Source organism: Tenrec ecaudatus, chromosome 1, assembly GCF_050624435.1.
Source record: "Tenrec ecaudatus isolate mTenEca1 chromosome 1, mTenEca1.hap1, whole genome shotgun sequence".
Lineage (NCBI taxonomy): Eukaryota > Metazoa > Chordata > Mammalia > Afrosoricida > Tenrecidae > Tenrec > Tenrec ecaudatus.
Genome location: NC_134530.1, coordinates 242,536,655 through 242,549,479, shown reverse-complemented (window position 1 = coordinate 242,549,479; position 12,825 = coordinate 242,536,655). Strand labels below are relative to the sequence as shown.

At 41.7% G+C, this 12,825-nt stretch overlaps 1 protein-coding gene across 1 annotated transcript in view; it reads right to left on the bottom strand.

The window, feature by feature from the left end:
* Positions 1-229: 229 nt before the first annotated feature.
* The window catches only part of MARK1 (microtubule affinity regulating kinase 1), a 166,362-nt gene continuing 153,766 nt past the window's right edge, over positions 230-12,825 (bottom strand). The window contains exons 16-18 of the mRNA XM_075530470.1: positions 11,862-12,113; positions 7,169-7,213; positions 230-2,337 (exon numbers count right to left, since the gene is read on the bottom strand). Of these exons, the coding sequence (XP_075386585.1) occupies positions 1,983-2,337; positions 7,169-7,213; positions 11,862-12,113 (652 nt within the window). The 3' untranslated portion in view covers positions 230-1,982. The remainder of the gene's footprint in view (positions 2,338-7,168; positions 7,214-11,861; positions 12,114-12,825) is intronic.

Genomic DNA, 12,825 nt, shown 5'->3' with positions numbered 1-12,825 from the left:
TTCTGGTAAGAAAAAGACACGATGCCCCCGCTCCACATTCTCTCTGTTTTGCGGATTTCAACACCAGGAATTCCTGTAAAAGGATTACACTTTTCTTGTCCAGTAGACATCCTGAAGACCTACCTCCAGATCTTTACCTGTTGCCAACTAAATCTGTAACACACGAACTAAGTGCCCCACACAGACTCCTTGTATGCTAGAAAACAGGTAATTCGCATTCTGATAAAGAGCCAAAGACAAGTGCTTTATTATGAGAACGGTTCAAGTAAAATTTCAGTGTGCACCAGTGAAAGGGAATAAAGATTTGCATCACTTTTTTGGAATGAACACTAGGTTAAAAAGGGGCTACACAGTTTTGTTTGTTTTTCCAAACACCACCCTTTGCTAAGGCAAAACTACATTTCATTTTGGAACAGAAGTGTTACAGAAGAAAACTACATCACAGTACAGCGCAGTGTCAAGTTCATCCTAGTCTGAAGCCACGGTGGAATGGCACATCACCTACATGCAGAGTTTCCTAGTGTAGGTTGAGTTGACAGTATTCATCACAGCTTTACTCGCTCTTGAAAATGAAGAAATCTGAATACACTTTCTATCTCTCAGGAGTGTGCAGATGGGGCCCGCGTGTCACTATTACAGTAATTACAACATTAAATAACATTGCACAGTCAACCTCCGAGGTTAAGTCAGTATAAAATAACAAGTATTAAAATGTACCTTTACTAGTGGTTTTACATCGCATATATCACTAACTATGAAAGAAAAGTAGACAAACGCCCAGTGACAAAGCTGCACATTATAGGCATAACGATGTGGAATAAATACAAGAAATCTGGCAAAATATTAAAAACAAACAGGTTACATGGAAACAAATGCAACAACCACATAAGCATAAATCAATAACATTACTGTTATATAAATAGCATGTTTTGCTCAAAAGTCTCTTAAGTACTTACAGGTATTACCGTGGCAGGGGATGGATGAGGAAGATGGAAAGAAAATGAGGCAAATGTTCCCAATGCCAGTTAATTCCTGAGGTGGCATTATTTCTTAACTGTTGCATTGATCAGCACTGGACAACTGAGCCTGTGCAATGAAGCTGTCCCATAGTATATCCCCGCAGTGATTCTAGGGTGTTCTGAAGGCAGCACATCTACGGGGAGAGCTACATCACAATAACCAGAAGACGTATTTACTCTTCATAATTTTGCTGCTAAAGTTAGCAGAGGGCTGGAAAACACGCTGATGTTCAAAAGAAAGCTGATCTATGCTTAATTTTTCTTCCCAGTACTTCTTAATTAAGCTCGAGGCAAAGCTGTTCTGTATTTTCGTGTACTTTATCTTGAGCCAACACTGTAAACATTTTTGAATCTTTTCAACTAAACCTTGTTTGACCACAAGGATAATACGAGCGAAGAGAAGCAGGAATAATTCAGTGTAGTAAGAGCTGACCTATTTGTCAGCTTCCGGTTTCAATTTATATAGGATTTAAAAATAATTTTTAAAAGTCCATGCTGTCGTCGTAAAGACAATTTTTTGTGTGTACTTTTAATTCTGGACACAATTTTCAAAACTGCATGATAGAGGTAAGAATTTTTAAAAACCCACCAAAATGTAAATAACACGGAGAACATTTTCAACTCAAAGCATTTGGACATAACAGCTATCTGCAGAAATCTACACAACTATACAGGTTTTGAAGCAATCATTTGTTTTATTATACAACTCTATGAACAGAAAACGAACAGAAATACACAATATACTTACCTGTACATGTGAACCTATGCTTTAGAGCTATAGATATTATGGTTCATACTGACTTTAAGTTTGCAGTTCATCACTATGTATAACCGTATTGCATTAAGGGCAGAGTCTACACAGGGAGTGTCGCAGGCCAATCGCATTCGGCACCGCTAGTACATTCAAAAACTGTGCCTCAGAGACGGGCGTTATCTTCCCTGATCCTGTCAGCGTGCGCCGCTTTACAGTTTAAGCTCATTTGCTATTTTGGAGGCAATGTTCTTAAAGGCAATAGACGTCCCCGATATCCGCTTGAAGCGGACTCCGTTAAGGGACAGCCGCGGCAGCTTGCAGACTTCCATCTCCCACTGCACGAGGCTGTCCTGCCTGGCGTCTCCGTGGACACAGAAGAGCAAGAACCTCTCCTTTTGTTCGTAATCACAGTTATTTGCATCTAATACTTTCCGGATTTCTCGCATCATGTCATTGGGGTCCATTGAACTAGTGGTCTTCATACTCCACGTGAACCGCAGAGAACGCGGTTTGGAGTCTTTACCCTCTTCTTTGTCTCTTTCTTTGGGGTCTCCTGATGTACTTCTGGAAGGAGAGGGGAGAGGGAAAGAGTGAAAAAAAACAAAGTGCACCCAGCAAAGAAATTCACACGCGCACACGCAATCTAAATTCAGAGCCTGCTACAACCAGCCACTTGGCAGCCTCCCTCCGGGTCGAGACAAGGATAGAGGTCACCTGGCTGTTACACACTCTGGATTGCCATCAGTTTTGACTTGTATTAATCTTCGTGCCAAAACAGCACGCTTTCTCAAACGTGTTGGCTTGTAGTACACCAGTTTGCAAAGTGAAGAAATGAATTCTGCTTTCAGCTCTTGACGTGTCTCTGCGCTTGTCTTATAGTAGCTCCTCCACCTGATGCATATGCACATGAGGACTACTAACATTCCTGCTTGTAAATACTGATTTTTGAAATGTGAAGAAAAATGTCCTTTTTCTGTCTTCTGTGGGGGAGGTGAAGGGAGTTAAAAGGCTGTGGACCAGGACAGCAGCAATGACTTGAGAGGGAAAGAGGATTATTTATTACTGATAAGTGTCCAGAAAGAAGAGTACTCTGAAATTATGTAAAAATGACAGGTCACAGCACCTTGCTTGCTCCCCTCCAATGGCTTTCTGTCTCCCTCAGACATCTTAAAATAGTTTACAAGGCTCTGAATGGCCTATATTCTAACTCCTATGCCCACCCTGCATCCCTGCCACTCCCCCGACAATGGTCTCTGTGCAGTTCCTCGAACACACTGGGAGTGTCCTGCCCTTATTATGGCTTTCACACAGGATCTTCTTCTTGCCAGACATCCTTTCCCCCTAGAGAGCTGCATGATAAATTCCCTCATTTCTTTCAAATCTCTGTTCTTGTTCTGTATAAGCCCAACCCTGACCACCCTATTTCTCCCCAGTCTTTGACCTTGCTTTTTAAAATTATTTTTTTTTTTAGCATTTACTACATTCTGATGTTTTTTTCTTTCTTTTTTTTTACATTGTGGGAAAAGTGGAATTGAAAGATAATGGAATTTCCCCACAAAATTTTGGATGCCCCATCATATGCTCTTTAATTCATTTATTTTCATGATTTATTGTCTGAATCTATCACTAGCATATAAACTCCAGAAGAGCAACTCTTATGTATGTCTGTTTTGTTCATTGGTAAGTCTGGCACATCTACAACTGCACTTGGCTCATAGAAGATGATTAATGTATATCTGCTAAACAAATCAACCACAGTGAATGCTAATTATTAGACACCTCATATAAATTATAAATAATAAAAATGATCTAAAATAATCATAGAAAAGGTAAAGTTAATAGATTGTGAATCAAAAGACCCTGTAATTGAATTTGTTGACTCATAATGCAAATACGAATGTTTCCACTTTAACTTGCTAACAACCTGTCTAATTGTCAACTTTGAAAGTAGTTTATAACACACACCATACAAACTAAATGAAAGGGCTTTAAAAAGTTCATGGAAGAATGGAATGAAAAGAGAATAGCAATTTCCCAGGCACTCTTTGAAGTACCCTATTATTAATATATACACTGTCTTCTCAATACGATATAGTAACGTGTATGTGTGTCCCTTGCATTGTTAGATGGTGCCTGAGCTTTCAGTTCTAGAAATAGTGCATGCTTAAGAAAAAAAAAAGCCAAGTAGAGAAAATACACTCCCCAAATTTACGTGAAAAGTGTTCTATAATACTGTTATTGCATCAGAGTTCTTTGTAGGCTTGTGAGATAGTTAAAGTTTATTGTGCCAACCTGGTGGTACACACATGTGGGGTTAAGTGAAGGGTGGAGAGAAAAATGGCTCAGTGAGCCTTGCCTTTCTAGTTCTCGGGTCTCTTGCTTTCTGATGGTCGGACCAGGGTGCAGCTGCCTTAGCCGGTTCCCTGCTTCAACTGTCAAGGCTCACTTCCTGCAAGACATCCCTGAGGAGAAGCCACATGGACCTACCCCGATGCAGCCCTGGGTACAGGAGCAGCCGTGTGGAGACCCCTTCTAGCGCTGAGATGCTTACACAATCACTGATTCGGCTTTCTTCCTGCAGTCGGCATCAGTGTGTGTGTTTTGTGAGATTGAAAAGGACTCTGTAGATCAGTGTCGGACATATGGGCTAATGTTGGACTTGTGGGCTTGGGCAGCACTGGGTTGGGATGTTTTATTGATGTGCACTTACCCTTTATCTAAAACTCTCTCTTATACATATGAATTTCTGTGGATTTGTTTCTCCAGACTAACACATCTGTAAACTCAACGCGAGTCACAGAGTCACATAGCAGAGAGTCTATGGAATCAGTATGGAAGAGCCTTTGTAGATGACTTAATAAAACACTCTCACTGACAAAAAGAACTGAGGCCCAGAGGGCTTAGATGGCTTTTCTAATTCTAAGGTCAAAGGATAATGAGTTGAAATGTGATGATGAGAAACCAGGTGCCTTGATTCCAAGACAAGTTTTCCTTCCATCCACCAAGGAAACCCTGTGACCTTAAGAGGTATAAACATGATTTTTTTCCTGCATACATCTCAAATGCATTACCATTGATATCATCAATTATAGAAAAACCCAGTGCCATTGAGTCGATTCTGATTCCATTGAGTTGATTCTGATTCACAGAGATCCTATACATGGTTTCCAAGGCTTTAAATCTTTGACAGCAGACTAGCCTCCTCTTTTTCAAGGAACAGCTGGTGGGTTAGAACTGCTGACCTTTAGGAAGCCCAATGCTTACTTGATAGTGTCACTAGGACTTGTGGAAATACTGGCACTGAAATAACAGCTAGAATGTGTGGAGCACTGATGAAGAGCCTTGGTGGTGGTGCAGTGGGCGACACAAGGAGCTGCTTACTATGAGGCCAGTGGTTTTAACCCATTAGCGGCTGCTTTTGAGAAAGATAAAGCTTATTGCTCCCATAAAGATTTTAACATTTTGGAAACCGTACCGTGTCCTATGAGTTGGTTGCTATGAGTTGGAATCAACTGGTTCTAGAAAGCTGGAACTGTCCTAAGTGCCTAATGCGTGTCATTTCTTTATTTACCCTCCTTAACAATGTTATGAGGCAGTCAGATTGATGAAATGGGGCACAAGGAGTTGAAATCTCAATGCTAGCTTTCAGTAGAAGACTATATGCTTCAACCATCAGGCCAAGCCATCTCTCTGAAACAAGAGATCATCATTATGACTGGTCCCCTCTCAATATACTCCTTGCTCTCTCTTCATCTGTAAAATGGATACTATTTATCCAGTTGTGAAGAGTACATGGCTGCCACAGTACCGTAAGAGAATAGGCATTCAATAGGTATTTGTTCAAAAAGAAAACAACACTCAAATATAAAAGGGGATGCAAAAAATTCTTTGCAAATATTTATAAGATATCAGTTAGGAAATTCTTATGATGATAATAAAATTGTCTCATTATATTAAGTGAATAAAAATGTTGGTTGGCTAATTGTAATATTAGGTGTCAGCCATGAGGCAATGTCCAAAATAACCATCCCCCCCCCACCCAGAATGGATGCCCCGGAGTCAATACTGACCCCCTCCCCAGTCCCCTTATAAGGGCAGGTAGAGCAGTTCCCGTGAGAGTCGCCATCTATCGCTCTTTACGGTGGTCGAAAGCCCTGTCTTTCTCCTACAGTGCGGCTGGTGATCTTATGGTTAGCAACCCCATTCGTAACCACTAAGCCACCAGAGCTCCTCTGAGACATGACACGATCAAAACTTCAGTAGACATACAGGAAGGGGCTCAAAAATAATGGGAAGGATAAAGACAAAAATTCCTCCAAGTTCATAAAACAGGCAGAAAAAAGGTTAAGAATGCCTTTCCTGCCTCCCTTTAGTGCTGCCACAGTGGCTCAGGTAGTACCAACGCAGTAAGGGAACATTTCAACCATACTGAGTGAACACTGACACAGCCATTTTAAAGAAAGGGTTACATAGGAATGCTTACTGAAGCTTCCCCAGAGACCAGTATGTCTTTATTTCAAATAATTAAAAAAGTGGAAACAAAGTCTGAGGCTTGTTTTTGGCTGGCCAAAGTCCTCCCTGAGTGAAGTACGGATGGCTGCCCTACCGAGGAACAACTTGTCAAGGTCTGAAGTCTCTATTGTATCCTGCAATGCTTGTGTCTGCTCAGAATAACTTAATACCTCATTTCTGAAATCTCCCATTCATAAAACAGGAAAACGACAACCAACAAGTCCCTCCTATGGTTCTAACTCCAGCAACATCAGCCACAATTGGGATACCCCGGGCCACCACCAGACTGTGGAATCGCAAACTCTGGGGGCAGGTCCAGCAACCTGCAGCTTAACAAGTCCTCCAGTGATTTTGACCATGCTCAAGTGTCAGGCCAATTGCCGTGATGAACACACACATAACATTAAACAATCAGTGCAGGCTGCGAGTTTTAGATAATGGTCTATGATGGAGCATTCAACTATAACACGTCACTCACTAAACTCCAATCTTCTTACAAATTTGCTAACCCAATTATCAAGAAATTCTGTGCTATCTGATTTAGACTAATTTTTATCATATCATTTTCATGAGATATGGGTTGACACATTTTAATCTACTAATTTTACTTCTGCTAGGACACATTTTGTAGAATAGAATGGCTGTTTCTTTATGAAGAATACAACTCAAAAATGACGTTTGGAAAACACAAGCTTACAGTTAAGTTAAATTTGATTGCATGCTAGACAACATTAGGAAAACCACCCCAATACAACACTTTAAAACACGCATTGTATCTGGCTATTATTTCTATTCATGTTTTTCAAGTGCTTTACGTGTTTCCAAAGTACATGCTCCTCATAGACAGGGACCTGGCGGCGAAGGATTGGTAGTGGCTCCTCACCTTGAGGTGTCGGCTCTGCCACTGGCTTCGCCTTCACTTGGATCCCTCAAAACAAAGTGAAGGTTGAGATTTAATGATCAAAGTGAAAAATAGATGAAGAAAATCTATATCTAACACGATTATTTTCCAAACTAACAGGCTGAGCAAACTCCTAGCATGACATTTTTCTATTACCAACCAGTCTCCGGCTCTACACACGACTCTTCGCTGTGGCCGTATGTGACGACGTGACTCTCAGCTCTCGTGCCTCCACCGGGTATTACCACAGAGGAGATGTGTGCTCAAAGTTCAGATAGTTTTCTTTTTTAACATGATCATCTCCAATTTCCCAACCACACAGTTAATAAAGTTAAGATTTATATATTTTGGCTTAATTTAGTTCTCCCCAAGGTCATGACAATTTCATAATTGTCAATAGCATGATTCAACTTCATATTTGTTATGGCACATAATTCTAGTAGTTGCTCAAATTAGGAAATACATGAATCAACCTAGTAGCTAGGAATATAGCTGAAGGCATATATAACTTCTTCTAAACATAAATATTTTAAAAACAAGCATTTATGCTAATCATGCAGATGAAAAAATATTATAGCACATCAACAGCTTAGACCCAGCAGGCGATTCTAAAAACATGGACTCAGTCTTAAACAAAAACATTGCTCTTACCTGGACAGCCACCTGTGAAATGCATACAATAAACCCCAGAAAAACCCTACTAATTGTCCCTGTGTTGAATATATAATTAATACCTTTGAAGCACAACAAAATTTTACCAATTTTGTGATTTCTGGGGTGTGTGCAATTAAGTATCTACATAAAGGTATCACAAGTACAAAACAGCTTGAATTGTGCGATATCTTGTCACAGAAGAACAAATTATTATTAAAATACCTAGGGGAAATCACCAACGTGGACGCTAAGTTAATGTTTTCTTAATGTTTTAAATAACCTTGAAACTTTAGGTTCAATAAATGCAACGGGAATAAAATTAGAGCCTCTCTTCAATTCCAAACCAATAAACCACATTCCTACACCATGCTCTAAAAGAACCCGCCATATTCATTGCTAAAATAAGAATTCCCTTCATGTAGACAAAAAGCTAGCAAATGGATAACTGCTTCCCTACCCCCACAAAGCCCTTAACTATTAAATGAGATTCTTGTTAAACTTCTAATAAATGGCTCATGGAACTGCGGATATTTTCTGCCAGCTCCCCTCAGAGGCTGACTCTATACACCGCAATCTTATTCTCCACCTAAGGACCTGCTTCCTTTACAACACTTAGCAGAATCTGCTATTACGTTGTCGTGTGGCTTACTTTTTGAAGTGCCTTCCCTGTCACTATAGTGCTGACTGTTCACCCTGTCAGGCACTGTTCCAGGACTGGGGGCTCCGCAGGGAGCAGGGCAAAGGGAACTCATTTTCTAGTTGGGAAATGGACAATACACAAGGAAGTGATGGGGAGTGTTGAGAGCTATGGGGACAACAAAGGTGGGAGAGAGGGCAGAGGATACTGAGAGGGCAGCTAGGGTAGGTCTCGGTTGAGACTGGAATTTCAGCAAAGACCTCAGGAGGTGCAGGAGTAGTGAAGACTGCTTGCGGAAGGAACAGCAATGAAACACTGAAGCAAGAGCGTGCGTGGTGTGGGTGCCCTTGCTGGTGCCCAAATGAGTGCACAGACCACGCAGGGTCCTGTAGGCCACAAAAAGAGCTCTCAATTGGAATTAAATTGAGGAGCAATAGGAACTGACTTCCTGTGTTGAGAGCATAGGGGAAGAAGCCGGGAGACCTGTTAGGAGGGAATGGATTGACAGTACTTTAACTATGATGGCTACTGAGCAACTGGTGGGAGTTGTAGGATTCTAGAAAACTGTCCAGATAGAGCCCATCTAACCTGCTGGTGGGGTTGACGTGTGCGACACATGAAAACGAAGAGTCAAGGATGACCCCAAGGTGCACGGCCTGAGAAACTGGAAGGACCGTGTTGGTGTTACTTGAAATAGGGACAAATGTGGGACAGACAGGTTTTGGGAGTTGTTCTGAAAGCATTCTCTTTGAGAATTGATTTTACATCTAAATAGAAAGGCTGAGTAGGCACTGGATACAAAGAGTCTGCAGTTTAGAGGCGAGATCTGGGTTACAGATACGCATTTGGGAGTTGTTAATGTAAGAACGAATCCAATGTCACGAGCATGAGATCATCAAGAGTGAGCATAAGCAGAGGACTGACCCTGTCTAAAACAGAGCCCAGGAGCATTCTGCTATTTAAAGCCCAGGAGGATACTGCAAGAGTCTGGAAAGAACATGCCAAGGAGCCAGAGATGGATGGCTAGTTTGTGATGTAACCAGCAGGACAAACAAGCCAAGTGAGGAAAATGGTTCATCTATGTGGAAACTCACATTACAGGCAGCCTGAGGCCACAGCACCACACAGGAGGTCTGCAAATATCTGCTGACTGGCTGCACAGAGATCCTTTTATTGCAAGATGAAGAGAAGTATTTTTCACAATGTTGAAAGCACAATTCATACTTAACTTTTTAATTGTGTCTTCAACCCTTTAAATTAATCCTAGTTTAACTACAAGAAGGGATTAGCTTTTAATACTCAAAACACACTGCTATTGAGTCAACTTTATACGTATGATGACCTTTTGGGCAGGGTGGAACTGCCTCCATGTAGGTTTCTGAGACTGTAACTCTTTTCAGGAGTAGAAAGTCCTATCATTCTCCCCCACAGAGGCTGTGGTTTTGAACTGCGGATCTTGTGGAGCAGTCTAACTCGTAACCATTAAACCAGCAGGGTGGGCTGCTTATAGTCAACTCCAAAAGCAGAAGTTGCTGCTGGTTTTATAGACTTCTTTGGGGGATGGTTCAAGAACTCCAGGTGCCGGCTGACTCTGGAAGGCTTTTCTTTCTTGAGGGGCCATATTATCAGGAAATTGTACAGGAAATGGTACAAAATCATGAATTTATAGGGTGAAAAAAATCACAGAATTTAGGATTTAAAGTCTCAAATTCAGTGGTGTGATCCTGGGCAAAGTGAGGCCTAAAATTGCATCATGACACCGCCAGAGCCTAAAATGGCTTCTTCTCTTCTCCATATCCATTCCTGAAATACGATAATTTCCTACCCATTATTTGAGGCTCAGCTCAAACAGTTGTATGTGTGGAGTCTTAACTTTCTCCCTGCTCAGAAACAGGGATGGCTGCCTCTAGGCTCCTCCAGGATGGTGCCAGTACGCCTGTTGCAGTCTGAGTTATTAATGAAATCTTTCCCTTAAGAGCATCTTTGAGAATTTGTATGTCAAATGGACCAGGTGCACTGCTTCTTAATTGCCCTGACTTTGGCACCGGAAAAGGTCTTCTCTATGATGTGAAAGCTGTGAACATGACCATGGGGAAGGAATTTGTTGCAAGCAGGGGATGGTGCAACAGTGTTGCCCTCCTCAAACATGGCAGCACTCCATTCAAAGATGGTGGCCAACCAACTGATGGTGCCACTCTGAAAGTGTGAGGCTTTCCACAGTCCTGCCCATTACCCAGTCTCACACATCAGACTCCTGAAAAGCCTCTCTGCTTTTCCTGAGTCTCCCATTTCAGGGCTTTGTCGTCTGAACTTTTTCTTTCTGGTTACCATGACAAATCATCCCTATTGTACCAATTAAGTTCTGATTGGTTTCACTGGCCATGACAGACCTGGTTTGAAGCCCTGCATTTGAACCAGCTAGGAGGCCGGTGGGAGTTGTACATGAGTTGACATGTGGTTACCCGTGGACTGCCGATACATGCATGTCTACCATTTCTATGGCTAGTTGTTCACATGTCAGTTCCTTTCAAGACACGTCAGAGGCTTATTCTTTTTACAGAACATGGTTTTAGCAGTCAATTACCAGGTCAAATTTATATCACCTGGGTTTAGATTCTATAATTTATATAATCAATGCGTATTTTACATTTAAACAATTTTATTAGGTTAGAACTTAGGCATTTCATTTTACTTTAACTCTTAATAATATTAAGATTTTATGATGTCAAACTATATGAGTCTATAGGAGTCTAGTAGATAGGATTTTTATACAAAAAAGGGGTTCTTTTTATCACAAAAAGGGTAAACTATATGCTATTAGCGAGAAATTAAAAACGTTTTATAAAATAAAGGCTATTATCTAAAAGGTATATATATAAGTTCATATCTGATTTTTTCTAAGTCAAAGGAATCTTAAATAAAAAAAAGTTTTGTTAAAGCCCCATTTTATTGTTTTAGCTCTTTTCATTTCCATGTCAGATAACTTTAAAATGCACACCTTTCTCATTTTCTCTCCCTCCTCTGCCTTCTCTTAAGGAAAAGGCTTTGCTATCTTCCTGAATGCTTTATTCCTACTTCTGAAACTGTCCAAACAAATAAACAAAGCCCACACTCACTGCCAGTGAGTTGATTCTGACTCATAGGAGCAGACACAGCCTCACACTTATTCCATGAAGCAGCTGGGAGGGTTGAACTGCCGATCTATCGCTAGCAACTCAGCACTTGCCTGACAGCACCGACAGGGCTTCTTTCTGAAAGGATCATTTCTAGTGAAATGGTATGAAATCATTTCTGAAAATCACTAATTTTAAAAAGAGCTCTGTTCACCCTCCCTAGACTCCAGTCCCTAGAGGAACTCAAACTTGGAGGCTCATTGGTGCTGACCTGCGGACAAATTTGGACGTGATTTTGCTGATGATGCCAGTAGACGTCCCCCTCCTGGCATGTGAAAACGCTCCTGTTTCATGCGAAGGTGAAGCAGGTGGTCCATTGTACGCGGCGCTGCGGCGCTCCCGGAGCTGTTCACCGTGGAAAGTGCTTCGGCTGGAGCTCCCTCGGGGAAAGCGCGTTCGGTCTGGAGTGGTGGCACTAATACTGTGGGCAGACGGGGAGGCGGCAGGCACTCTCTGCGTTGTACTGTGGGGACAAGGAATGATGCATCACTCAGAAAAGTGGCAGGGGAAGCTTTAAAGCATGTTGAAAACCTATTAGACAAACAAACAACAGTTCCTACAGCTCCTTCTATGCAAGCGGTCCTGTTTGTTCAGATCAGGGATGCATGCCTGGCTCATTATATCTACTGTGTACTCAGAGAGGAGCACTATTTTCAGTTTAAAACCAAATACCCTTTATAAAAACTCGATAACTACAGGTTAAAACGACCGAGGCAGGGACACAAGGATAATAAAAACAAACAACTTCATTTTGGGGCGGCCAGTGCACGGTTGCTGCACACAGCCTCTTTTCCCTTCCTCCACGGGTGGCATTCCTTATTTTATAAGCCAGTCTCATATTTTGATCAAAGGTGGCCTCAGGGGATAATGTGGGTTCATGGTTTAGAGAGAATCTCAGGGCCTGGGCATAATCTCAGGGAGTCAGCCTCCGGTGGTCCAGTAAGTCTAGTTTTTAAAAGAATTTGTGTTCTGTTCTGTAGCCATCTGCCTAACTGTGCTGTTCTATCCGGATCCACCTATTGTCTATTGTGTTCCTGATCAGAACAGTCTGGAGTGGGGGGTCAGGCACAATCTGGTGCAGGGGTGGGGAACCTCTGGCTCGCAAGGCATCTTAGGCTCGAAAAATCACCCACAACAGCTCGTATCACCGGCCTCAACAAAGAGAAGCAGCTCCA